Source organism: Carcharodon carcharias, chromosome 6, assembly GCF_017639515.1.
Source record: "Carcharodon carcharias isolate sCarCar2 chromosome 6, sCarCar2.pri, whole genome shotgun sequence".
Lineage (NCBI taxonomy): Eukaryota > Metazoa > Chordata > Chondrichthyes > Lamniformes > Lamnidae > Carcharodon > Carcharodon carcharias.
The window spans coordinates 155,110,106-155,137,646 of NC_054472.1; the positions used below are offsets into that span (position 1 = coordinate 155,110,106).

At 42.1% G+C, this 27,541-nt stretch overlaps 1 protein-coding gene across 1 annotated transcript in view; it reads left to right on the forward strand.

Moving 5' to 3' along the window:
- Window positions 1–751: 751 nt before the first annotated feature.
- The window catches only part of ccn4b (cellular communication network factor 4b), a 103,318-nt gene continuing 76,528 nt past the window's right edge, over window positions 752–27,541 (forward strand). The window contains exon 1 of the mRNA XM_041190573.1: window positions 752–922. Coding sequence (XP_041046507.1) covers window positions 875–922 — 48 coding nt within the window. The 5' untranslated portion in view covers window positions 752–874. The remainder of the gene's footprint in view (window positions 923–27,541) is intronic.

Genomic DNA, 27,541 nt, shown 5'->3' on the forward strand with positions numbered 1-27,541 from the left:
GCGGGGAGGGGGGAGATGTACTGGCATCTTGTAAATCAAGAGGGGGCACACTGAGGCTGAAAGAGATGTATCTACTTAAAATTAAATTATGAGAGAGATGAGCAATAATATAGTCCAATACGTAAATGGCAGCATTTGGGTTTATGAGCGTGTGTATGTATCATTTATATATTAATAGTGTGTCTGTGATTTTCATAATTAACCCTTGGAATAAGCAATGTATTTTAAATCTTCAGCTTCTAACTCTTCAGTTTTTTTTTCTTAATAAATGAAAGAAACCATTTCGATTCAATTCGCTACCTGTATCTTCTTCAGCAGCTTCTTGCTTAATTAAATTCGAAGTTCCACATACTTTAAATGCAAAGGACTGTCTCTCGGGACAGCGATGAGGAAGCAGTTATTTTTCCCCCTGATTGTCTCTTTTGTAGCTGGGTCGGTGTCGTTTGTCCTCAGCAACTTCTGGCTTTGTAAATTGAGCGGAACGTGGAGGTGGGGTGAGGGGAGGTAGAACTAAACGGAGACCAAGTCCATTCGATGGCCCCAGAGGAGTAACAGAGCGCTCCCGTCGCCCGCTGTCTTTGCTGGGTGCGGTGATCCTTTAAGAAGTCCTAGCTCAGCAATGTACTGAGTGCGACAGTAGGTGGGTAGAATGGAATAGACACCGGAGGAGGGGGGTGAAGGAAAAAATATACTTGTCAGTTATCCTGACGTCACATGAGAATTAATAAAGGCTAAATTTACAGAGGAGAAATATAGGGAGGACTGCATTCATTGCACTGCGTGCTCGGCCATGCAAACTGCTGGAATCGTGAGTTTGTGAATCTGCTAAAGTCTGAACTTCGAGGTTCAATGAATTTTCAACCGTTTTACAGGAATGAAGCGGCTGCTGCTTTGGATTCTAGTGGCAAGCAATATACTTCAGGTGACTGGGTGTCCGTCCTGTTTGTTCTTATCGGCTGGATAGCGTTTCTTTTTTGCTAAAAAGAAAAGGCGAAAGTAGTCTGACTGTCAAGGGTTGAGTTGAGTCGAGTCGAAGTGATGGATGAGAGTGATAGCCGCGAGATTACATTAAAGGGGAGGAGGAGATATAGAAAGGACAAAAAGGAGAACAAGTCGGGGGTTGGGGGGGTGGGTGGGGGGCAAGTGAAAGATAGAAGTAGCGTTACATTCTGAGTTGTGTTAAGCAGGCGGGGTGGGGGGGGCGGGGGAGGTGATTTGGCAGACGAGATTGAAGAGGGGGAAGAAAAGATGTAGCACGGTTTGGGATTCCTTTAGGAGCAAAATAGAGAAACGGATTCAATATCACTTGGAGAATCTGGCATAAGTGCAAGGCTGGAAAATGAAGCTGCGCTGGAACAGGCTGCCTGCAATAATGCTTCAATTCCGCTAAACTCGTGGCAACATTCTTTTGGAAAACACCTAAATCAGGGATATTTAATTGCAACTAGATGTAATATATTTTTAGATTTAAATGAGTATCACAAAAGTTTTTGGCTTCCTTGACTGTTCGGAGGGTGGGTGGTGGGGGTGGATGGGGGAGGGCGAGGGAATTGGAGAACAAGTGTCTTGGAAACATCTGTAAAGGTTTCCGTGAAATGCCGAGTCGTGGCAGTCACAGCTGCTTACCAAAGGACTTGTTAAAACGCAAAGCTCGAAACTGCGTTTCCAGTGTTTTAATGGGGTTGATTTAATTGCAGTGTTTCAATCGAGACCGACTCTTTTTTTAAAAAAAAACTTAGTGGAAGATTTCATGTCAGGAAACAAAAGTACAGGGAAACCCCATGGAGAATAGATGATGTGTACTGAAAATGCTGAGCAGATGAGTTTAATCCTGATAGAGTGGGGCCTGAACTGTTTAAAGGGCCATTGGCTTTGAGGGGGGGGGGGGGGGGGCGGAGAGGATATATGGAAAAGCTCCGATTGGGAGCAACAAGAACTGTCTTTTTTCTGTCACATATGTTGCAAGGGGTGTGGAGTTCAAAGGTGTTTTATCTTTTAGTAATGGACAGTTAATGGAATCTTGCCAGCCTCACACATGTCCCAAAAACAAATAATCTTTTTAAAAATGATGCGTGCTGTGTGTTTGTAAACTATAAACGCCGTACATCTTTAACAGAGCTTTGCTCGCTGCTACTGAACATGGTGTTGCTGCTGGTAACAGTGCAGTAAAATAAGCAAGCTGGCATACCTCATACTGCCTTTGGGGGAGAGGGAGTCAAGAGACCCAGCAACATAATAGGTTTCTTAGGCCCTCTTAAAGCAACATTGATCAAAGGCATCATAAACATGAAGTCCATTAAAAAATGAGAACATTCGTAATAATTGGCTCTTTTCTATAAGATTTTTTTTGTGCACCATTTTAACATCTTTGAATGAATGATTTTGTTAATATTTTCTATCTTCACACTCTTTTGGGGAATAGTGCAAAGTAGTGGAAAGATTCTCAGGCTGATTAATAGGTGTGACAGGCTGCACATGACCTCCCCTTTCGGTGGTCATAACCATCTTTGTACCAGTTGATAGGGCCATTAGTCCTTTTGAATTCTCTACCCCAGAGGGTTGTGGATGCTCCATTGATGAATACATTTAGGACTGGGATAGACAGATCTTTGGTCTCTCAGAGAATCAAGGGATATGGGCATTGGGCAGGAAAGTGGAGTTGAAGCCCAAGATCCGCCACGATCATATTGAATGGCAGAGCAGGCTCAACATGCTATATGGTCTACTACTGTTCCTTTTTTTTGTGTTCTTGTATGCAACTGGGTGGGTTTTATGGGCTTCCACAATCCATTCAATGGGGAGGGAGCCATTCACACTCTCCTAAACATCCTGACAGGACACAAACCCAGAATTCAGAGCTAGAGCTCTGACTTCCCCTTGCTGGAACTAACTCGAGAGGTGTTCAAACTCTTCACTTTCTGAAACAAAGACTGGGAATCCTACTACAAAGCCATGCTAAAATAGCAAATATATTTCATTTGAATGAATTATCTTTTCCTGAGTTAATTTTTGTTCAGTGGTAGTTCAAGATCAAGAGGTTAACAAGATTAAGGCAGTTTTTTGCTGTCTGACTATTGACTTATGTGATCTTGTATTCCTGATGTAGAAACTATAATGGCCATAATCTGTTATCAAGAATGATGATTTAAAAAGTAACTGCATATGCAAAAAATTGCTTATTGCAGCTGGTGAGGAATATGCAGTTAATATGAGCAAGACTTTTATAACACCGATCAGATACTGCAGAGCTGCTTAAAGTGCTTCTATGTTAATAACAGACCACACAACAATTTGCATTTATATAGCGCCTTTAATGTAGTAAAATATTTCAAGATGCACCACGATTATTATTAATTTTAACATCGAGCTGCATAATGAGTTTTTGGAAAGGGGAGACCATTCTACTTAATAGTTTGAAGCAAGAGCTTAGCAATATGGACCTGAGGAGAGAACATTGCCATTTGGCAGATCACACTGAGAGCTTTAATTTGCTTTGGTATCCCATCACCAAAGTATTTTGCTGTGCTATTTTTATTCCAACATTTATTAAGATTGGATTCTTAAAGACCCATGCCTATGAGTCAGTTGCTTGTGTTTACATGACTAAATCTGGCTCCCTTGTTCCAATGGCAGAATTAGAAACCCACAAAAAGAACCTGCTCTATGTCAGGTTAAGAACAATGTAAGCATGGAGAGTTGGTTCATGAATACCAGTCCTCCAGAGCCCAAGCCAAATTAGCATCCCTATAAAGTGGTTTTGGTGCAGTCGCTGTAACCAAGTTAATGGCTTAATTGAAGTAGCTCATTAAGGAATTTTTACATGAATGCATTTATCAGTGCACTATCAGTTGAAATCAATGCCCCTGAGTTAGTACAACAACAACTTGCAACTATATGGCATATTTAATGTATTAGGGTAGCCTACAGAGGAGTTTACATAACAGTCAAAAGTTGAAACCTAGGTAAAGAATGAATCATTAGGACAGGTTGATCAAATGGGTACATTGTAAAAAACATCTTAAAGGTGGAGAGAGATTCAATAAAGTGCAGTAATGCAATGTCATGTGTTGCAGATTAAGCTTCAGCTAAATGCAAAATGAAATCCACTGGAAAGGTTTCACTACATGAGGAGAAAAAACTGTTGCAATACAAACGTACAAGCCATGTCCACTTGGCAGCAAGGCGTCTAAGTTTATAGTGTGAACTGTTTGTATAAGTGATTTCACCCAAACACCTTGCATTGAGTGACAATTGCTTCTACATTCTGATCTGTTTTGTTTCAGTTGTGAGGGTTCTGACTAAACTTAAAGGCATTTCCAAATTAGCTCTACAACATGATTTGATGTCAGCTTGGCTCAAAATTGATGTTAAGGCAATTCATATGACCAGTTGGCATGAAAAATGGAATAATTCCCACTGATGAGATAGGGGGAGATCTTCTTAGGTTGCGGTTGAGGCACACTATTAGGTTGTACAGCAAGCAAATAGTGTATCCCAGTTCCTCCTTTTGGAATTGTTCAAACCACTCACCATAGATTTTCCTGTGCCATCACTCACTCCTGTGGTGACTGGATGTTTCTCTTGGAAAACTCTGATGATCAAATGAGCAAAGTTTCTGCCAGGTCTTAACTCAAGAGCTGTACATTCTGCTAGTTTTCAAACTCTCATTCCATCTGCCTACTTGGCCATAAATTATGGGAAAGGCCTCAAGAAACAGAAAGAAGATATTAGCTAGTAATTAGACTGTTATTGTTCATGATAATGAAAGCTTTGGTGTTGGAAAACCTTTGGTTGTGTTCCCAAATTAATTCTGTTAAATTTCTTGCTTTATTACTCTGCTTCATTTTGACAGCTGTGAAATCAAGAAACTTGCAGATAATGGGTATAAAGGTATTCATTTTATTGAAATAAGTCCAAATAGGCAATTGTACAGCCTGAGGTCAATAGGGAAGTTAAATGCATTGGATCTAATGCCCATTGTTCACTTGTGCCAATGTAAACACTGGCATGGTCAATCCACCCACTGCACATGCCTTCTCATTATTGTCAAAGTACAAATTTTATGCTTTTTTTAAACCATGTTTTGGATAGTATTCCCAAAATGTTAGGAAGAAGTTATTTCCTATTTCAATGAGATTGTATACTGTATTTAGATTGAAGCCAATTTTTTGAATGTAGTGGACATATTTTTGTACACCTTTGTGCTTTCCAAACTGTGGCATTTCTGTGCCGCTGTATGGCCCTGTTTCCCACTTTTTGCACCTAGTATCAATGTGAAAGGTTGCCCCATGAGGTGTGGCATAGTTTGGATGCAGCGCACTAATCTAATGAGACCTACCTGATCATTGAACGACGTTATTTTAAAAGTAATCATTCTAGTTCACCTTCAGAACATAATTAAATTTAGGGGAAAAATATGTAATCATCTAATCTAGGAGCCTTTATATTACTATCAGATACAACCAGGCAAATTAACTTATAATTGCTGTTTCTTTTCAAACAGCACAGCTGAAGCAGCTCATTCTTGATGCAGTAAAATGTTGTCAGCAAAGATTTTGGATCTAAAGATCGACCAATAATGTGTAGGTGCTATATCATTTATTTCAACATTCTCAACTAGAATAAATTCAGATATGTGACTTTTTGGTTCTGGAATTGTACACACAGGTGAGTTCATTGATGCAGGAAACAGTTGCCAAACTTCATTTGTGCTCAGTCTCAGGATGTGGTTATCACGTGTAAAGCCAATATTTATTGCCCATCATGAGATCCCCTTGAGAAGGTGGTGGCTTTCTCCTTGAACCACTGCAGTTGTAAATACTTTTAATTACTTCATGGGATATAGGCATCGCTGGCAAGGCCAGCATTTATTGCCTATCCCTTGGAAAGATATTGATGAGCTTCCCTCTTGACTGCTGCAGTCCATCTGGTGCAGATGCACCCACAGTGGGAGGAAGTTCCGTGATTTTGATCCAGTGACAGCCAAGGAATGGTGATGTAGTTCCTAAGTCAAGGTGGTGTGTAACTTGAAGGGAAACTTGCAGGTGGTGGCATTCCCATGAGTCTACTGCCCTTGCCCTCCTAGGTGGTAAAAGTTATGGGTTTGGAAGGTACTGTTGAAGAAGCCTTGGTGAGTTGCTGCAGTGCATCTTGTATATAGTGCACACTGTTGCCATTGTGCATCTGCGATGGAGAGAGTAAATGTTTAGATTGGTGGTTGGGGTGCCAATAAAGTTCTTGAATGTTCTTGGAGCTGCAGTAATCCAGGCAAGTGAAGAGTATTCCATCACATTCCTGACTTGTGCCTTCTAGATGGTGGACAGGCTTTGGGGAATCAGGAGGTGAGTTATTCACTGCTAACTTCCCAGCCTCTGACCTACTTTTGTAGCCACAGTATTTTTATGGCTGATCCAGTTCCATTTCTGGTCAGTGGTAACCCCCAGGATGTTGATACTGGGTTCAGTGATGGTAAGGCCATTAAATGTCATGGGGAGATGGTTAGATTCTCCCTTGTTAGAGTTGGTTATTGCCTGGCACCTGTGTGATGCTAATGTCACTTGCCACTTAGCAGCCCAAGTCTAAATGTTGTCAAGATCTTGCTGCATATGGACACTGACTGCTTCAGTATCTGAGGAGTCATGAATGCTACTAAAAATTGTGCAATCATCAGCAAACATCCCCATTTCTGACCTTATGAAGGTCATTGATGAATCAGCTAAACATGTTTGGGCCTAGGACACTACCCTGAGGAGCTCCTGGGACTGAGATGATTGGCCTCCAAAAACTACAATCATCTTGCTTTCTGCTAGATATGACACCAACCAGAGGAGAGTTCCCCTACACCAATGCCCATTGATTTCATTTTTATCAGGGGTCCTTGATGTACTTGATGCTGCCTTGATGTCAAGGGCAGTCACTCTCACTTCCTCTCTGTAATTCAGCTCTTTTGCCCATGTTTGGACCAAGGCTAAAATGAGGTCAGGAACCAAGTGACCTTGGTATCCAAACTGAACATTTGTAATCAGGTTATTGTAATAGGAAGATAGGACATAGAAGTAGGAGTAGGCCATTTGGCCCTTCAAACCTGCTCTGCCTTTCAATATGATCATGGCTGACCTGGTTGTGGTCTCAGCTCCACCTCCCTGACTGCCCCCATAAACCTTTACTACTTTGTCTATTTAAAATATAACTCTGCCTTGAATAAATTTAAAGACCCAGCCTCCACACAGCAATTTGCCAGGTTGGATTTGTCCTGCTTTTTCTGGACAATTTTCTACATTGTCAGATAGATGCCAGTGTTGTAGCTATAGTGGAACAGCTTGGCTAGGGGCGCAGCTAGTTTTGGAACACAAAGCTTCAGTACTACTGCTGGATGTTGTCAAGGCCCATAGCCTTTGCAGTATCCAGAGCCTTCAGCCAGTTCTTGACATCATATTGAGTGAGTCAAATTGGCTGAATACTAGCATCTCTGATGCTGGGGACGTTAGGAGGAGGTCAACATAGAACACCTACTGAAGATGGTTACAAGTGCACTGATGTGCTCGGCTCCCCCATCATTGAGGTTGGGGATATTTGTGGAGCCTCTTCCTCCTGTTACTTGTTTTATTGTTCACCACTTTTCACAACTGGATGCGACAGGACTGCAGAACTTTGACCTGATGCATTAGTTGTGGGATCACTTAGTTCTGTCTATGTTTCTGTTGTGAACCACATTGCCATGGGTCTGGATTCACATGTAGGTCAGACCAGGTAAGGACAGCATATTTCCTTCAACAAAAACAAAAATACCTAGAAAAACTCAGCAGGTCTACCAGCTTATATTTCACCTCATTTCTCTATTTCCTTAGTTCTGATGAAGAGTCATACGGACTCGAAATATCAACTGTATTCCTCTCCGCAGATGCTGTCAGACCTGCTGAGCTTTTCCAGATATTTTTGTTTTTGTTTTTGTTTCAGATTTCCAGCATCTGCAGTATTTTGCTTTTATCTCAGCATATTTCCTTCCCTAATGGATGTCAGTGAACCAGATGGGTTTTTAACAACAATCGATAATAGTTTCATGGCACCATTACTGACACTAGCTTTCAACTCCAGGTTTTTGTTATTTAATTGAGTTTCTTAATTAACTAAATATAAATTCTACCAGGAGCCACAATGGGATTTGAACATATTTCCCCAGAGCATTAGCCTGGGCCTCTAGATTACTAGTCCAGTGATGTTACCACACTGCCATTGCCTCCCTGTTCCTGTTGTAGTACTACTGTTACATTATGGTCAGAGCATTTTATTGATGGTGGCAGTGCATAACTGGATCACTATTCTTGTGATGCTTGGAATGGGTGGTTGTATATTCCCATAGTGTCTCACACGTCGGCATATACCTCCATTTGTGAGAAGGCACCATCAGTTCAGTTTATTACGAAAAGACTGATACTGTGCTTTTATAGGTGAATACTTTTCAAAAATAATGCCCCAAAACGAATAATTAATTTTGCGCCACAATCAGATAGTTCAACAGTTCAGCTCACCAGTGATTGGAGAGCTAATAGCATACTGTTAAAACAGAACTCCTAGTTCTGTTGAAGGGTCATGAGGACTCGAAACATCAACTCTTTTCTTCTCCACCGATGCTGCCAGACCTGCTGAGTTTTTCTAAGTAATTCTGTTTTTGTAATAGCATACTGTGTTTATTTTTCAGTGCAATACTGAGGACAAGTTGCTTTGGCAGAGGAGCTTTCTTTTGGTTTAGATACTAAACCAAGATCCCATCTCCCTGCTAAAAATCTCATTGCAATATGTAGGAACATAAGAACACAGGAGCAAGAATAGGTAATTTAGTTCCTCCAGCCTGTTCCACCATTCAGTGAGACTACGGCAGATCTACAACCTAAATCCACAGGCTCACATTTGATCCATATCCCTTAAAAATTCATGGTTAACAAAGATCTATCAATCTCAGATTTAAAATTAACAATTGGTCTATGATCAATTGCCATATGTAGTAGAAAGTTCCAAACTTCCATCACCCTTTGTTTGTACAAGTAATTCCTAATTTAATTCTTGAAAGACTTGGCTGTAATTTTTACACTAATCCCCTCAGTCCTAAATTCCCCAACCAACAGAAATTGATTCTCTCTACCTATGTTATTGATTCCCCTTAATATCCTTGAATGCTTGAATCAAAATACCCATTAACCATCTAAATTCCAGAGAGTACAAGCCTAGTTTGTGTAATCTCTCCTCATAATTTATCTCTGGGAGTCTAGGTATTATTCTGGTAAACCTACACTGCACTCCCTTCTAGTGCCCAGAACTGTTCACAGTACTCTAGTTGTGGTCTAACCAGGGCTTTGTATAGCTGTAGCATAACTTCTACCCCCTTGCATTCTAATCCTCTAGACATTGCGTAAAGAGAGACACATTGCTGAAGTTTTTCATCTTGTACTTACCAGGACAAATGCAAGAATGCCAAATTTTGAATGATCACAATAATTTATACTACAGGAGAAAAGTGTCATGAATGGTTAACAAGTTAACTTTGGCTGAGAAATTGCAATGGAGAAAGCAATGGGAACTATAGGGTTCCCAAGCTCTTGGATCATTCCATAAAGGCTTGAACAGGTTCCCTTTGTTTGCAGAGAATGGGTCCCTGTTTATGAATGTATCTCACTTCTGGCTTTTTTCTCCATGGCAAACATGTGATTATTCATCACCTTCTGTTGCTATGATCTTGTTGTACAGGGATTTTATCTCATTTTAGATGTGAAACACTTTGTGATATGATAATATGCCATATCAATGCAATTTATTTGTTTTTTAACTATTTAATTACCATTAAATGGAACACTAATAGATAGGGAGGGTCTTAAAGCCCTGAAAATGGAATTTGTTATCCATGATTTTAAATTCATCCAAACCAGCTTTCCTAAAATGCCACACTCAAAATGTTAGTTGCACCATGGGTAGCAGCCCCAAACTTTCTGCTTATAGGTATTGGACATTTGCTCACCCCAAAGAGGTGTTCCTTGGCGGTTTTGTGCCATTGGGGTCATTAAAGTTTCTTTGGTTTGCCTTTGGCACATTTGCCTGGATTGGAGGCAAAGATTTGATGCGTTGGCATTCAAGAGGCCTGTGGCAATGTCAGGTTGCTGGCAGCCTCCGAGGTGCTTCAAAATGAGAACTCAAAAGACGTTGAAGTCTACCCTCTTGGCCTATGAAATTGGTTGTACTTCAACTGTGATACAAAGTTTTGAGGCTTTAGAAATTCAAACCATTTCTTAGCCAGGGTAGAACTTTTGGTTTGAGGATGCATGTCATTGCATGTTTCGTATCCATGCTACATCCTTTGGACATTACCCCATCCTGGTGGAAACCCAAGAGATATAGAAAATTGTCAGTGATATGGTAAAATATTTCCATATCCCATATCTTGCTGCAGTCTGCTCAAATTAGACTGACAATTCGTCGGTTGGAGGATGAGAAGTCCCAGCCGACAAGTCTGATTTACTGTTACTGTCATCTTTTTGAAAGAAGTAAATTTATTAACTGATTATGTATTGATTAGGATAGAAGGAAGAAGGATTGCAAATCAAATAGTTAAGTTAAAATTATGAGTGGAACATGCTAACCATGTATTGAGAGTTGAACTTCATCAATATTGCCAAATCCTGACAATGTATGTTTACATCCCTCATTAAACATCTTATGGCAATCTTTCTCCCACAGCAACCAACTCATGGCTTCTCCGAGCAAAGTTTGCTAATCAGTATTGAACCATGAACTGTTTTGCACCACTAAGAACTGGGATTGAGATGGCCAATACGTTTTTAACACCAGGGCTAATAGCCATTAGGTAGAGGAAACTTTCATCCAACTTTTCAAGGTTTAGATTTGGAACAGGACCTAGAGCCACAGGGACAATTTCTAACCCACCACAGCACTCATTTGACTGGTATTTTCACTACTTTTTAAAATTCTTCCTCTATACCCTTTATTTTTGTGCTCCTGTTGAGTTATTCTTGCTGTTCAGCTGATACAAGGTGTGCATGTGCTAAATCCGGGCACACAGGAACTATTTAGTGGGGACAAGAAGCATGTAAATGGACACAGAAATCAAGGATATGTATGTGTGTAAGTTGAGATAAAACATGTACTTATTGGATGTAAATTTACAGGGTGGTTGATGATAGAGCTGCTGAGGTTAAAACCATGTTTTTTCATTGGGGATTACTGTCAACTTATTCAAAGTATTTCAGAAACAACCATTTTTTTTTAAAGTGAGGAACGTTCATTTAATCCATCAAGCCCACCCCCACTCGAGTTCATATGTGATTCTATTATGGACATCCTATCCACAACACTTGTTGATTTTCCCTCTATTTTGAACTTCATCCTCAACATCTTCTGACACTATTATTCCTCTGTCATCCTTGATAGCGGGTGTCAGCAGCCTTTTCTTTTGGGAGGGTGAAGAGGAGAGCATCTCCTCATCTGATTTTGCCCTCCCCTGGAATTCACACATGGACTGGTCCAACACATGGCACTGGAAAATGATCAGAAATGGAAATCATGGTTGATCTTTGTTTCCTGCTCCTCGACAATTTTCGCAATTTTCATTACAAAGACTGAGATTAAGGATTGTTTATTCGGAAGGGATATCAGGGACAAATAAATAGTGCTGAAGTGCGGTTCAGCTAGGATGTGATTGGATGATGTAACAGTCTAGAGGGTCTGAAATGCTTACATCTGTTAAGGTTTCAGAGATCAAGCAGCTATACATTCACATAGTCCAGCTGCCCTGAGGGGGGTAGAAAACCTTCCATTTACACCATTCTTCCACTGAAGATACATTGGTTTGGATTTTACAGTCAGCAGTGAAGAAACAGCAATTGCCATTAGCCTTAAAGAAAACTGCTCACAAAGACCTAGTGGTCTCTGTGGCATGGATTCCCCCTTTCACAATGGCAAATCTGGTGCCAAATCAGGGGGCTCTCCAGATAAAAAGCTGCAGTGCTAGCAACAAGCAGGTTAAGCAGCCAATCACATTGAGTTATGTCCACAGCCAGCAAACCAGGAAGTTAAGATTATCCTTCACTTACAATTTAAGTTTTCAGGTAGTGAAATAAATGATTATGATTGGATTTAGATGGAAGCTAAAATATCAATGCAAAAACCTTTAATTTATTAAATATGTGGAATGTTTATTATAATACAATATATTATTATACAATTCTACAAATACAAGTGAAGGTGTTTAGAAGTATTTATGAAGTTAGTTAAAATCCAGTTACACCTTACTCAATGTTTTCAAGGGTTTTTACAGTGAGACTAACAGTGTAAAAGTGGTAGTTCTCATCAGATTTTCCACTGATTTCAGTCTGTGGCTGTCTCAACAATTCATCCTCTGGAGAAGCATAGAATCACCTACAGTAACTTCTGGATTACGGGATTATTCTGAGCACGTGCAGACTCGAACAATTTCTGTCAGTTTTAGTGGAGTAATGACAGCAATGCTGACATAATTACTATAACAAAATCCCGGCCATTATATTTGCATCTTCTCATCACTGACAATTAGAAACAACCTACTATTGTCTATTTTATCATGAATTGTAATCTTGAATTGATAACCTCCATTAGGTCAACCCTATGTCTTCATTCTTACCTTCTCTTGATCTTTTCATTGAGAACCGTCAGCGTGACATTAGTCATCTCAATTTCTCTGCTCCTCTCACCCATTCTAATCTGTCTCTCTCTGAACTTACTGCACTCCATTCTCTCAGGTCCAACCCTAACATTGTCATCAAACCCGCTGACAAGGGTGGTGCTGTTGTTGTCTGGCGCACTGATCTCTACCATGCGGAGGCTGAGCGTCAACTCGCAGACACTTCCTCCTACCTCCCCCTGGACCATGACCCCACCACTGAACATCAAGCCATTGTTTCCAGAACTGTCACTGACCTCATCTCCTCTGGAGAACTTCCTCCCACAGCTTCCAACCTGATAGTCGCCCAACCTCGGACGGCCCGCTTCTACCTCCTACCCAAAATCTACAAACAGGACTGTCCTGGCAGACCAATTGTGTCAGCCTGTTCCTGCCCCACAGAACTCATTTCTTGCTATCTTGACTCCATTCTCTCTCCCCTTGTCCAGTCCCTTCCCACCTACATCCGTGATTCCTCTGACACCTTACGTCACATCAACAATTTCCAGTTCCCTGGCTCCAACCGCTTCTTCTTCACCATGGACGTCCAATCCCTCTACACCTCCATCCCCCACCAAGATGGTCTGAGGCGTCTCAGCTTCTTCCTCGAACAGAGGCCCGAACAATCCCCATCCACCACTACTCTCCTCCATCTGGCTGAATTTGTTCTCAAACTGAACAATTTCTCCTTTAACTCCTCTCACTTCCTCCAAATAAAAGGTGTGGCTATGGGTACCCGTATGGCCCCTAGCTATGCCTGTCTCTTTATGGGATATGTGGAACATTCCTTGTTCCAGTCCTACTCCGGCCCCCTCCCACAACTCTTTCTCTGGTACATTGATGATTACTTCAGTGCTGCTTCATGCTCTCGTCGAGACCTGGAAAAATTTATTAATTTTGCTTCCAATCTCCACCCTCCATCATTTTCACATGGTCCATCTCTGACACTTCCCTTCCCTTCCTTGACTTCTCTGTCTCAATTTCTGGTGATAAACTGTCTACCAATATCCATTACAAGCCTACCGACTCCCACAGGTACCTCGACTACAGCTCCTCACACCCTGCTTCCTGTAAGGACTCCATCCCATTCTCTCAGTTCCTTCGCCTCCGTTGCATCTGTTCTGATGATGCTACCTTCAAAAACAGTTCCTCTGACATGTCTTCCTTCTTCCTTAACTGAGGTTTTCCACCCACGGTAGTTGACAGGGCCCTCAACCGTGTCTGGCCCATCTCCCGCGCATCCGCCCTCACACCTTCTCCTCCCTCCCAGAAACATGATAGGGTCCCCCTTGTCCTCACTTATCACCCCACCAGCCTCCGCATTCAAAGGATCATCCTCCGCCATTTCCGCCAACTCCTGCATGATGCCACCACCAAACACATCTTCCCTTCACCCCCCCGGCGGCATTCCGTAGGGATTGTTCCCTCTGGGACACCCTGGTCCACTCCTCCATCACCCCCTACTCCTCAACCCCCACCTACGGCACCTCCCCATGCAAACGCAAAATATGCAACACCTGCCCCCTCACTTCCTCTCTCCTCACCGTCCAAGGGCCCAAACACTCCTTTCAAGTGAAGCAGCATTTCACTTGCATTTCCCCCAACTTAGTCTACTGCATTCATTGCTCCCGATGCGGTTTCTTCTACACTGGAGAGACCAAATGCAGACTGGACGACCGCTTTGCAGAACACCTTCGGTCTGTCCACAAGAATGACCCAGATCTCCCTGTTGCTTGCCATTTTAACGCTCCACCCTGCTCTCTTGCCCACATGTCTGTCCTTGGCTTGCTGCATTGTTCCAGTGAAGCTCAACGCAAATTGAAGGAACAGCACCTCATCTTCCGACTAGGCACTTTACAGCCTTCCGGACTGAATATTGAGTTCAACAACTTTAGATCTTGAACTCCCTCCTCCATCCCCACCCCCTTTCTTCCCCCTCCCTTTTATTTTTTCCAATAATTTATATAGATTTTTCTTTTCCCACCTATTTCCTTCATTTTTAAATGTATTCTATCCATGGTTTATTTCACCCCACCTCCACTAGAGCTACCTTGCTCATCCTGCTCTCCAATCTTAATTAGCACATTCCTTTAGATAATATCATCACCTTCAACACCTCTTTGTTCTTTTGTCTCTGACATCTTTTGGTTATCTGTTGCCATCACTGCTTGCTTGTCCAACACCACCCCCCCCATCCCCCCACCCCGCTTCTTCCCCCCCCAACCAGCTTATATGTCACCTCTTTCCTATTTCTACTTAGTTCTGTTGAAGGGTTATGAGGACTCGAAACGTCAACTTTGTTCTTCTCCGCCGATGCTGCCAGACCTGCTGAGTGTTTCCAGGTATTTCTGTTTTTGTTCTATATCTTCATTGATCTAGTGAAAAAAAACTCATTTCTCCACTCTTCTTTTATGACTGTTACCCCACACAGTTAGTGGATCCAACATGCATTTTTTCTAAAGTTTTGATATCCTTCTTATAATGGAATGTTAAAACTGTACACAATACTCCAGCTGCAGCCTAAGGTTATGCCTCCCCAATTTTTATTCTGGAAAGAAAACCAAGGATTCCATTTGCCCTTGTTTGTCTACTTGTGCTTTCCTCCTGAAGAATCTGTGTCTCTGCATACAAACTGCCCTATGTTATTTTGTAAAATTGTAAAACGCAGGTTTCTTTATAATGTATTTCAAAAGAGATCTCAAAAGAAACATCTAAGATCGAAGATAATGGTGTCATTTTAATCTAGCTAAAGCCCTGAGCAAGTAGGTGAGGGTAGTGCATAACTTGATTTCAACCAGCTTGGTTTTCCTTTGTGTTTAATGTATATTGGGAGAACTGTACTATCCACCTTTCTTATGCCAATGCAAGTAATTTGGACCTCATCCAAACTAGAATCTATTAAAATGGATTATATCACAATAGCCTGTGTTACAAGAGATGGAAGACTGCGTTACAAGAGATGGGTGGCTGTTATACAAAGGATGGAAAACTGCACTGTCCCACGGTTTAGTAAGTTATACCAGAACTCACAAGAAGATACACACCACCCCCAGGCATTAGTGAGCCACGCCATAGTTCATGAACACTCCATTGGTCTAAGCTACAGTCTAATCTGGATGTCAGCATTGTACTGATGGAATACTAATCAAACACAACTCAAGGACAGGAAGTAACATATTCTGACCAATTTTAAAGGAAGGAGGGAGCAGAGACAATGATAGGAGGGGGAAAACAGGAAAAAAGAAAGAGAGATATCTCTTTGGACTGGCAATCTCCAGCTTGTTAGAAAGGAAAACAGTGTTTAGTTAGACTGAGAGGTGCAAAGAGGTAGAACTGTGAGCAGTATTTGCATGAACATTGAAATAAAAATAGAAAATACTAAAAGTGCACAGCAGGTTCATTAAGATCAGAAGTCAATGATAGTTTCATGTTTCAAGTGTGACCCTTCATTAAAGCTGCAATCCATTTTATAGGAGAGAGAAAACAATGTAAGTGGGGGCCCCACAGAGAGGAGTTGTTATGGACAGGCAACACGCTAGCTTTGTACATAGCTCAGCTTCTTTTTCTTTTAAAGTCACAATATTGTAACAGGAGCTTCATTTTGCCAATGGTTGAGGTATGACAGAAGAGCACAAGCATTGCTAATGGATTATCAGACCCTGCCCTCATTGGGCTCTCCTGCTGGGACTATAAGGAAATGACCCTGGTTGAGGGACCACCCCATGCTTGTTTTCATAGGAATAATGAAATCACATGATCTGTAACATTAGCATGACAAACTGTTCACATAGTGAAACGTCAATCTCTCTTCAATCCTTGAGAGTTGAGTCACTGTGCAAGTTGTGAAAGCCACCAGAGGATTTAGACCAGATCATCTTAGCCATTGATTAAACCAATGTTACACCTCATCATTTGTTTATTGGCGCCACTACTATACAGTATTAGGAAGAATGACAGCCAAGTCAATATTTTTCTTTACATTTGTTCTTGAGATCTAAATGTTAATGACAGGACCAGCATTTACTGCCCATCCTTAATTGTCCTTGAGAAGATGTTGGCAAGCCGCCTTTTTGAACCGCTGAAGTGGTATTGGTACACCACAACACTGTTAGGAAGGGAGTTCCAAGATTTTGATCCAGCAACAGCGAAGGAACATTAATATAGTTCCATAAGAGGGGAACTTGCAGGTGGTGGTGTTCTCATGCGCTGCTGCCCTTGTCCTTCTAGGTGGTAGAGATTGCGGGTTTGGAAGGTGCTGTTAAAAGAACCTTGGCAAGTTGTTGCAGTGCAGCTTGTAGGCGGCACACACTGCTGTCACTGTGTGCTGATGGTGGAGAGAGTGAAGGTGGTGTACATGGAGCCGAACATTCGGGTTGCTTTGTTTGCAACGGAAGTTTTCATGGAAAAGCATATTGAATTCGGGAATACTCCCCACACACTGGTACAATCCTAGCATCCCATATAATTTGAATTAGTCACAATAATTTAGTGGCTCCCAATTATAAAACCAATACACTTTAACACAAGGATGGCAAGCATCACTTTTCTGGTTGGTGTTGCTTTACTGCCAGCTTTAACCATTGCTGGATGTCCCTCGATTCGAAGTTGACATCTACTGAGAGTCGCGAGTGCCTGCCATGGGCCTTCATGTGACTGAACAGGCTGATTCTCGACCCACAAATCTTTGGGCACATGGATCGGAGGTGTCACAGTTTAAAATGAATTAAGGTGGTAAGTTGGTTAAATCGTGAGCCTCAGGGCAAAAAGCAACATTGATTCACCAGATAATTTGAATGAAGTCACTTTGAATTAAGAGGGGTGAATTGTAATTGTTCTGTTGGATGTTTTCACTTAATTCGAATGTGTCAACATTTCACCTACTACTCATACCATGATCCTGGTGATACCACTGCTTCCTTTAACATGCATTATAGTCTTTTGATGATGCCCTGAACAGCGGTTTCCAAACACATAGTGTATGGGTGGGCTGCATTGGTGCTGACCATGGAGCCTTGGGAGTCACATGCAAAGCTTTAATTCATATTTCCCCTAATTTGAATAATCGGATTCAGGTACTCTTTATTTTCACAAGGACAGCGAGTCTTCCCTGCCAGCAGGGGGCCATCTCTACTAGCAGCACATATAAATTTCCAGTAATTCCTGAAAGCAGTGATTTTCAATATTAATCCTGTTATCCGTATAAAATTGACCCTTGTATCTCACTCTGATGATACCAACAGACCTTGGTGATCTCATTTAGGATTTATCCATCAATTAGGTAATGGTGCTTTCCCATTTGGGGTAGGTACACCCATTGTGCTGTTAGGAAGGGAGTTCCAGGAGTTTGATCTAGGAACGGTGACATCATTAAAGTCAGGATAGCGTTTGGCTTGGAGAGGAACTTGAAAGCGGTGGTGTTCCTATGCATCTGCTGTCCTTTTCCTTCTAGGTGGCAGAGTTTGCGGGTTTGGAAAGTGCTGTCAAAGAGGCTTCAGTAAGCTGTTGTAATGTGTCTTGTGTAAAGTAGACACTGCTGCTGCTGTCCATCTGTGGATGTTTAATTTGGTGGATGGGGTGCCAATCAAACAGATTCCTTTGCCTTGGATGGTGTTGTTGGAGTGCACTCTTCCAGATAAGTGGATATTATTCCATTGCACTACAATGCACTGCATTTTACCTTGTAGATGATGCACAGGAGGTGAGTTACTCTCTGAAGAATGCCCAGCCTCTGATCTGCTATTGTAGCCAATGTATTTATTTGGCTGGTCCATTTCAATTTCTGGTCAATGTAACCCCTGGCAGCAATGGTAATGCCGTTGAATGTCAAGGGGAAATGGTTAGACTTTCTGCTGTTGGAGATAGTCATTGCCTGGCCTGTGTGTTACTTGCCACTTATCAGCCCAACTTGAACATTATCCAGGTCTTGCTGCAAATGGACACAGGCTATTACAATTATATTACGCTTCCTCCCAACTTAAATAATCAACTCGTGAAACTTAGTAACACCATACATAATCACCTAATGCCTCTTTACAAACTTATGTAATTTTGCTCGTTAAAGTGTGTGAACCATCTGCTACTGGCTTCTCTACACTATCTTCCACTATATGAGATAAAACCACACATGACACCAGTGATGAGTCATCACACACTAAAACCAAGTGTTTCTTGGTATCATAATGGATCGAAACAGCATCACTGGTCAATACTTTTTCATTTCTTCAGATGCTTTCTGACACTCCATAACCACTCTCAGGCTACTCCATCTTTGAGCAGTTGATACAATGGAGCAAATATGTTAGCTAAGTCAGGGATGAACTAGGAACCATACCTAACAATCCCCATGAATGTTCTGAGTTCTTTGTTTTCTGGTCTCTTTGAAAACCCTTTCAAAATCCCTTCAAATTCCTCCTGTCCTGGGTAAATCACCTTCTACTTAGTGATCCAGTTATGTCACACTTGACAGCATGAAGCAACACTTGTGCTTTTTAACTTTGCCACACTCTTGAAGTTGATACAGGACTTGATTCAACTTTACAATGTGCTCTTTCTCTATCATGCTGCTAGTTAGAGTGACACCTAAGAAGCAGCATACTCCCTGATCCACGATGCTCTGGAACACTGCGGGAGCAGTAGACACCCCAAATGGTAAACTTTTCTATTGGTACAATCCTTTGTGTGTGTGAATGGTCAGCAGCTCCTTGTTCTTGTCAATTAATTCTAATTGCAAATATGCATTTGACAAATCTCTTATTGAACACCTTTCCATTTGCCAAATTAGAAAATAAATCTTCACTGGTAGGCATTGGGTAAATATTATTCTCAATCACCTTATTTACTGTTTGTTTATAATCTCCACAAATCCAAATAAACTTATCTGCTTTTTGAACTACCACAATGGGTGCAGTCCTATTCACTGCTGTTCACCTTCTTAATTGCCCCTGTTCTTTCTAATGTATCCAGCTCTTTACTTACTCTTTCCAACTGTGCATAAGGCAATGGCCTAACCTTATAAAGTGTCAACTGTACATTGTCCTTTATCTTGACTTCGGTCCTGAGTTGCCACATTTTAACATTTGGCTCTCCTTGTCCAAAAACTACTTTGTACTCTCTTAGCACTTCCTTAATGACAGGCATACTCTTGCTAATATAAAAACAGAAAATGCTGGAAAGATTCAGCAGATCTGGCAGCATCTGTGGAGAGAGAAATGGATTTAACATTTCGAGTCCGCAATTTAGCCTCCTGTATTCGCTGCTCGTAATGCAGTCACCTCTACATTGGGGAGACTAAACGCAAACTGGGTGACCGCTCTGCGGAACACCTTCACTTAGTCCGCAAGCATGACCCAGACCCTCCTGTGGTTTGCCATTTCTATTCACCATCTTCCTCTCATGCCCACATATCCTTCCTTGGCCTGCTGCAATGTTCCAGTGAAGCCTAATGCAAACTGGAGGAACAGCACCTCACCCTCTGGTTAAGCAATTTACAGCCTTCTGGACTTAACATTGAGTTCAGTAACTTCAGACCATGAACTCTGTCCTCCGTTTTGATTTTAAAATGTTTTTCAACTCCCTTCCCCCACAGGGCTACCGGTAACGTGTTTTGCTTTCACAGAGCGCTGACACTTGTTCTACTATTAACACATTCTGCTACTTTACCTTTATGCCATTTGTAGCACATTCTTTAGACTAATAACTACCATTATTACTACTCCTTCTGTCTAGTGTCCATCACATTTTTGTCAAATCCCACCTGTTCCTGACCTTCCATCTTGCTCCACCCCACCATCACCCCACCCCACCCCCACCAGCAGTATAAAATCCATCACATTTCTAATTCTCTTCAGCTCTGAAGAAGTCATACAGACTCAAAACGTTAACTCTGTTTCTCTCTCCACAGATGCTGCCAGACCTGCTGAGTCTTTCCAGCATTTTCTGTTTTCATTTCAGATTTCCAGCATGCGCAGTATTTTGCTTTTATACTCTTACTGATCCCTACTGTAAGTATCTCAGCCCAGATTAGCAACATTTTCTTAAGTCAACTTATTCCCATCAGTGAGGCTTTGTTGTCTCCTGCTACTACCAATGAAAAAATAATAGGATTTATCATCATATTCCACTCTAACACTAACTTCACCTAGCGCTGGAATATTATTGGAATAACCAGTCAATTTCACACCAGTTTTGGGTAAGAGAATGTGACTTAGGGGCTTCTTCTATTCTCTTTTCGAGATAAGGACACAGCTACAGCTATCAATGAAAGTAAGTTGTGAATCTCTGACTTTCATTTTTATTGTGAGAGCTAGAATTATACCTTCAGCCCTATTACTTTCATCTTCCATTGGCTTTTTCTCTTGCTTTCTGATTGAATACTACTCCTGATCTTCCTGCTCCATAACATCAACTTACATTTCCAGATCTACCATGGCAGCCATATTGAATAACTTAATTAACACCTCTCCAACAGAGATGGCAGCAGGGAGAACTCTGCTGTTAAGACAATACCCTGAGGAACGCCTGCAGTGATGTCCTGGGACTGAGATGATTGAACTCCAACAACTTCCTTTGTGCTAGCTATGACTCCAACCAGTGGAGAGTTTTCGCTTGCTTCTCATTGACTTTAACTTTGCCAGGGCGTCTTAATGCCTCACTTGGTCATATGGTGCCATGATGTCAAGGGCAGTCACTCTCACGTCCCCATGACTTCATTTGCTGTGTTTTTGGAATTGCCTCCTAAAAAATCATACAGCTGTAAACAGAACAGGTTTTCGGTGCAGAAAGTTCCAGACAGTTAATAGTTACAGAGATGGGTACATTTATTTGTTTACTTTAGCAAAAATGTAGCTCCATCTAACATCGTATTACCCATTCTCAGATTAAATTGGTAAACAGATGAAAGTACGGTCCCATATGTAACTAAAATTCTTGTCTTTTGAATCCCTTTCAGCTCCTGGACAACATCGCCCTCTGATGGCGTAGCCTACAAGTGTGGCCTAGAATTCTTAATAATTAAAGCAAAATACTGCAGATGCTAGAAATCTGAAATTAAAGCAAAGTGCTGGAAATACTCAGAAGGTCTGGCAGCATCTCTTCACACATGAGTATTTACAGCACTTTCTGCTTTTATTTCTAGAGTGCTTCTCAAATTCTCTGCCCAAAGGCAGGTCCATGGTTGATTATTTACTGAAACATGTCAAAGTGCCATGATTTGTTTTGCTATGGTCAGGACGTAGAGGCAGCGCCTGAGTCTACCTCAGCTAGAATGGGAATCAAATCCTGTGCAGTTGGCATTAATCTGACCTGCACTTTAGCTCTCCAGCTGACTGTGCTAACCAGGCCCCCAGGCATCGAATTAGAAAGTGGGAAATGAGTGGATGAGTGTTTGATTCTTTTTCTGAAATTGTCATTCAATTACATTTCCCACATTTCTTCCCTTTCTTTTTGGTAATCTCGAACAGTCCCTATGCCTCTCACAAGTGACCAATCCACATTCATCATTCAATGGCAGCAGACTATTCAGCTGTTGGGGCCATCACTGCCAAACCTGATCCTCTTCCATGCCCACATGGAAACCTGGACTTTTTGCTTTGGGGCACTTTTCTGGCAAAATAGCACCTCTACCTGCTCCAAAGATGTCCCAGGTGTTCTTCCAAATCCGTCATTAGCATATTTTCAGCCAGGTTCATGGACTTCACCAAGGAGCATGAGCAAAGCAGGGACGGAGTTTTAGTGCTGCAGGCCTCAGAGACCAGAGCTAACAGAGGAACAAATTGTAGTGATTTGTTGTGAAATAGGCCTTTGGACTATTTGAATTTTAAATGGCCTCAGCAACACTGGACATTATAGTAATAGTACAGAACTTGACTATTGCTGAAAAAAGAGGCATATTTTGTCAAAGCTTTTTGTCTTGCACTCATCAGGATAATTTGCAAGATTACCAAATGAAAGGGGAATTGTTGTCCCCCTTTCATTTGGTATTCTTGAGAATTGTCCTGATGAGTGCAAGACTAAAAGCTTTGACAAAATATGTCACTCTTTTTCAGCAATACCGGACACTATCCTTCAATATAGGATAGAGAGGATTGTCAGGACTGTCATTGTCTGCTTCATGTTATCTAATTTTGCCCACAACCACTCTTTATTATGGAGGCAGTGGAGTAGGAAGACCCCACGTGCAGCAAGGAAACTGTCAGAGGTGAATGAAGATCAGAAGGTAGCAAAGGAGGGCCTTTTAGCAACAGAAAGCTTTGTGCAGTTCTTGCACATAGGAGACCTAAGTAAAGCCTGATAATATACTGAGTGTTGGCAGCTTTCCCATGCATTCTGCTTGTCATCAGAAACAGTCTTTCCTTTTGCAATTCATAGGAACATATACGCGAACATTCAAATTAAGAGCAGGAGTAGGCCACTCAGCCCCTCGAGCCTGCTCCGCCATTCAATAAGATCATGGCTGATCTGAAAGTAACCTCAACCCCACATTTCTGCCTACCCCCAATAACCTTTCACCACCCTTTGACCCCCTTGTTAATCAAGAACCTATCTAGCTCTGCCTCAAAAATATTCAGACTCTTTTTTCAATGCCTTTTGAGGAAGAGAGTTCAAAGACTCACTACTCTCAAAGAGAAAACATTTTTCCTCATCTCTGTCTTAAATGAGTGACTCCTTATTTTTTAACAGTGAACCCTAGTTCTAGATTCTCCCACAAGAGGAAAAACCCTCTCCAGAATCTTGAAGGTTTCAATTAAGTCTCCTCTTACTCTTCTAAACTCTGGTGGATAAAAGCCTATCCTGTCCAACCTTTCTTCACATGACAATCTTACCATTCCTCGTATTAGTCTAGTAAACCTTCTCTGAACTGCTTCTAACGCATTTATATCTTTCCTTAAATAAGGAAACCAATACTGTACACAGTGCTCCAGATGTGGTCTCACCAATGCCCTGCACAACTGAAGCATAACCTCTCTACTTTTGTAATCAATTCCCCTCGCAATAAATGATAACATTCTATAAACTTTCCTAATTATTTGCCGTACCTGCATACTAGCCTTTTGTGATTCATGCACTAGGACACCCAGATCCCTCCGAATCTCAGAGCTCTGCAAACTCTTACCATTTAGATAATATGCTTCTATTTTATTCTTCCTGCCAAGGTGGACCATTTCACATTTGCCCACATTATGCTCCATTTGCCGGGTCCTTGCCCACCCACTTTATCTATGTCCCTTTCCAGCCTCCTTATGTCCTCTTCACAATTTACTTTCCTACCTACCTTTGTGTCGTCAGCAATTGTCACACCCATACCTTCGGTCTCTTCATCCAAGTCATTTATATAAATTGTAAAAAGTTGACTCCCTGCACTGATCCCTGTGGCACGCCACCTGTCACATCCTGTCAACCAGAAAAAGTCCCATTTATGCCAGCTCTCTGTTTCCTGTTAGCTAACCAATCTTCTATCCATGCCAAAATGTCACCCCCTACACCATGAGCTTTTATTTGCTCCAATAACCTACGATGTGGCACCTTATCAAATGCCTTCTGGAAATCTAGGCACTGAGAAGCTCATCGCTGCCGGGGTTGGAGGAGGCAGGAGGGCGGGCGCTGACGTCAGCGTGGGCAAAGGCGGGCACTGACAGAAAGCTCCATGAAGGCAGAGAGCTGCTTCAGGGAACTGAAGATCTGAAAAGCATTAAATAAATTTTTAAAATCAGGAAAAAAAATATCCAAGCGTCACAATCAGCCACTTGAACAGATACATGTTCAAAATGCCGTCCATAGATTTTTCTTTTTCTTTCATTTAATAACGAAAACCTCCTCCCGCCCTTGGAAGAGGTTTCATGAAAAATGCAAAGTCTACCTGGCCGATTCGCCCATCCGCCAACTGGTAAGGTCGGATGGACCATGAGAAATCGGATACAATTGCATCTTTAATAAACTTAATTGGTCTCTTAATTGTCGGCGAGCATGCGCAAAAGTCAGATGCAAAATACCTGTTTAATTCATCTGCCATCTCCTTACTTTATTTATTCATTCTTTGTTGTTCTTTATATTCTATCCAATCTTCTGATCAGCCACCCAACTTTGTGCAATTATTGGCATTTTCTTTAAGTTTGATACTGTCTTTAACTTTTTTAGTTAACCATGGATGGTGGACCTTCCCCTTGGAATTTTTCTCTCTCATTAGAATGTATCGATTCTGTGTATTCTGAAATATCTCTTTAAAAGTCTGCCATTGCATTCCTATGGAACTATCCCTTAACCTCATTTGCCTCTAGCTAGCTCTGCTTTCATGCTCTCACCTGCCCTTATTTAAGTTTAAAGTACTTGGCCGCGACCCATTCTTCCTCGTGTACTCTTCAAATGCCGGCGTATCCTACCTTTGCCCAGAACTGAATTTAGTACGCCAAATGTTGTCTAACAAGAGCTCTCTACATCTGTAACATAACTTCCACTACTTTGTGTTCCAGCCTTCTTAATATAAAGACCAACTTTCCATTAAGTTTTTCAATTATTTTACTGTAGCTGTTCACTAGCTTGTGATGATTTCTGTACTTGGACCTGTACATTGTTCACTGATTCAAAGTCTGTAGCTTTTAGAAAATACTCTGATTTATTTTTTTCTTCAGACCACAATGGATGACCTCACACTTTACTACATTAAACTGCATCTGCTACAGTTTTGCCCATTCACTTGACCCTTTGCAACTTTCTGCACCTATCTACATAATTTACTGTGTCCCCCTAACTTCATGGGCAGAATCTTCTGTTTGGCGAGCGGGGGTGGGACCCACTCGCCGACACATAAAAAGACGCGAGATGATGTCGGGCATTCGTCCCAACGTCATGTCGCCTCATTTACATTCTCAGGTCGGTGGGAGCGCAATCAAGTCGGCTGCGCACTCGTCGACCTGTCAACGGACTGTTAAGGCCATTAAAAAACTAATTGAAACCATTAATGGGCCTGCCCATCCAACCTTGAGGTTGGCGGGCAGGCCTGGAGCCCTGGCGGGCTCCTGGAAAAGCATGAAACCTCATCCATGGGCGGGATGAGGTTTCATGAATGATTTAAAAATCTCAGGATATTTCAAAATAAATGTTATGGACTCCCAACAGCTATGGTCAGTGTCACATGAGGGGACATGGCAGCAAAATATTTCTCTCATCTTTATTTGCAGTTTCAAATCTGAACCGATCTCCCTGAGGCAGCACTTTGCCTCAGAGAGACCTGTGCGTGCTTTCACGCACATACGCAAAAGATCGTACTCCCGGCTTAGGGAATTCCACCACCGCCATAGCCCCCCCCCCCCACCCCCCTCCCCCATCCACACAAGGAGCGCATGGTGCTTCCTGACGGACGTGACGCTGGTAAAATTGGCGGCATGCCCCCAACCGGGGGTGCTGATCGGGAACCCACCCACCATGCCCGCTCCCGCACATCCCCCTCGACGGGTAGAAAATGTTGCCCCATGTTTTCAGCCAGCTTAGATATATGGCTTTCTACTCCATAATCCAAGTAATTTCTAAATATAATGAAAAGTTGTGGACTCAGTACAGATTTCTAGAGGATACGGCAAGTTATATCGTGCCAATTTGAGTTCATACCCATTACCCCTGCTCTCTACCGCCTACCTCCTGACCAATTCCCTATCCAAGACAATACATTGCCTCTAGTTCCATACACTCTCATTCAGCGAATGTTGACCAGGACACCAACAAAAACTTTCCAGGTGGTCTTCGAACAGTGTCTTGGGATTTTATGTTACACCACCTGAGAGGGCAGACTGGACCTCAGTTTAATTTCTCATCTGAAAGATGATACCTCCAAAAGTGAAGTCCCCCTGGGTACTAAAGCATTAGCCTAAATTATATGTTTGAAGTGCAACTTGAAACTACATGCCTTACTTACAGTAAAAATTCTACCACTGAGCTTGATTATGCCCTTCTGACTAATTTGGTGCATTGCCTAAGAGCTAGCTCCTGGCTGGAGTGTTTTTTTAATCCTTTTATAGGATGTGGGTGTCACTGACTAGGCCAGCGTTTATTGCCCATCCCTAATTGCCCCTCAGAAGATTGGAATGAGCTTCCTTCTTGAACCACTGCAGTCCATGTGGTGTAGGTACACCCACAGTACTGTTAGGGAGGGAGTTCCAGGATTTTGACCCAGCAACAGTGAAGGAACGGCGATATATTTCCAATTTAGGATGATAAGTGTTTTGGAGGGGAACTTGCAGGTGGTGGTGTTCCCATGTATATGCTGCCCTTATCCTTCTAGATGCTAGTGGCCGTGGGTTTGAAAGGTGCTGTCTAAGGAGCCTTGGTGAGTTCCTGCAGTGTATCTTGTAAATCATACACACTGCTGCTACTGTTCATTGGTGGTGGAGGGGGTGAATGTTTGTGGATGGGGTGCCAATCAAGTGGACTGCTTTGCCCTGGATGGTGTCAAGCTTCTTGAGTGTTGTTGGAGCTGCACTCATCCAGGCAAGTGGCGAGTATTCCAACACACTCCTGACTTGTGCAATGTAGATGGTGGACAGGTTTTGGGGAGTCAGGAGGTGAGTTACTCACTGAAGGATTCTTAACCTTTGACCTGCTCTTGTAGCCATGGTATTTGTATGGCTAGTTCAGTTCAGTTTCTGGTCAATGGTAACCCCCAGGATGTTGGTAGTGGGGGATTCAGCGATGGTAATGCCACTGAATGTCAAGGGGCGATGGTTAGATTCTTTCTTGTTGGAGATGGTCAATGCGTAGCACTTGTGTGGCACAAATGTTACTTGCCACTTGGCAGCCCAAGCCTGGATATTGTCCAGGTCTTGCTGCGTTTAAACATGGACTGCTTTAGTG